Source organism: Penaeus monodon, chromosome 20 (assembly GCF_015228065.2).
Source record: "Penaeus monodon isolate SGIC_2016 chromosome 20, NSTDA_Pmon_1, whole genome shotgun sequence".
In the NCBI taxonomy this organism is placed as follows: Eukaryota; Metazoa; Arthropoda; class Malacostraca; order Decapoda; family Penaeidae; genus Penaeus; species Penaeus monodon.
This window is the reverse complement of record NC_051405.1, coordinates 40,956,773-40,957,288: the sequence shown is the minus strand read 5'-3', so window position 1 is coordinate 40,957,288 and position 516 is coordinate 40,956,773. Positions and strand designations below refer to the sequence as shown.

The window sequence follows — 516 nt, the reverse complement described above, 5'->3', positions numbered from 1 at the left end:
CCTAGCAGAAGTGGCCGAACCAGCACTCCAGGTTGGTGTTGCAGCCGGAGCAGAAGCCGCACGAGCAGTACATGCCGCCGCCGCACTTGCCGAGTTCGCCCCACTCGCCGCCGCACTCCTCGCCGGGGCCCTGCGGGAGGAGAAAGCGATCGTCATTAGAGTTTGGTCGCGGGGCCAAATAACTAAGTATGATCATTTCATTTGATGGACAAAATGCCTAACTCATGTCCCTGTCACGTGACCAAGAGGTCGGGACTCACCTTGGCGCAGACGCGGTTACGGCACCAGTCCTCCACGGTGCCGTGCTTGCAGGTGGACGCGTCGACATGGGTTCTGGTCGGCCCGCACGACGGCGCCGCCTCCGTGTCACTGAAAGAACAAAAGACATGTATGATATAACGGAAAAGTATACACGGTATAATGGGAAGGCAGATCTCAAGATCAGAGCCGAAGTTGACTCCTGTACTTCCCAGGTGATGCTCTGAAAACCTGCCACTGTGTTTACAGACATACGCG

General features: G+C 56.8%; 1 protein-coding gene across 1 annotated transcript in view; it reads right to left on the bottom strand.

Moving 5' to 3' along the window:
* Positions 1–516, bottom strand: part of LOC119585823 (neuroparsin-A-like) — a gene marked incomplete in the record, with an annotated part of 3,492 nt that overhangs the window by 215 nt on the left and 2,761 nt on the right. Inside the window, 2 exon segments of the mRNA XM_037934548.1 lie at positions 1–130; positions 261–369. Of these exon segments, the coding sequence (XP_037790476.1) occupies positions 2–130; positions 261–369 (238 nt within the window).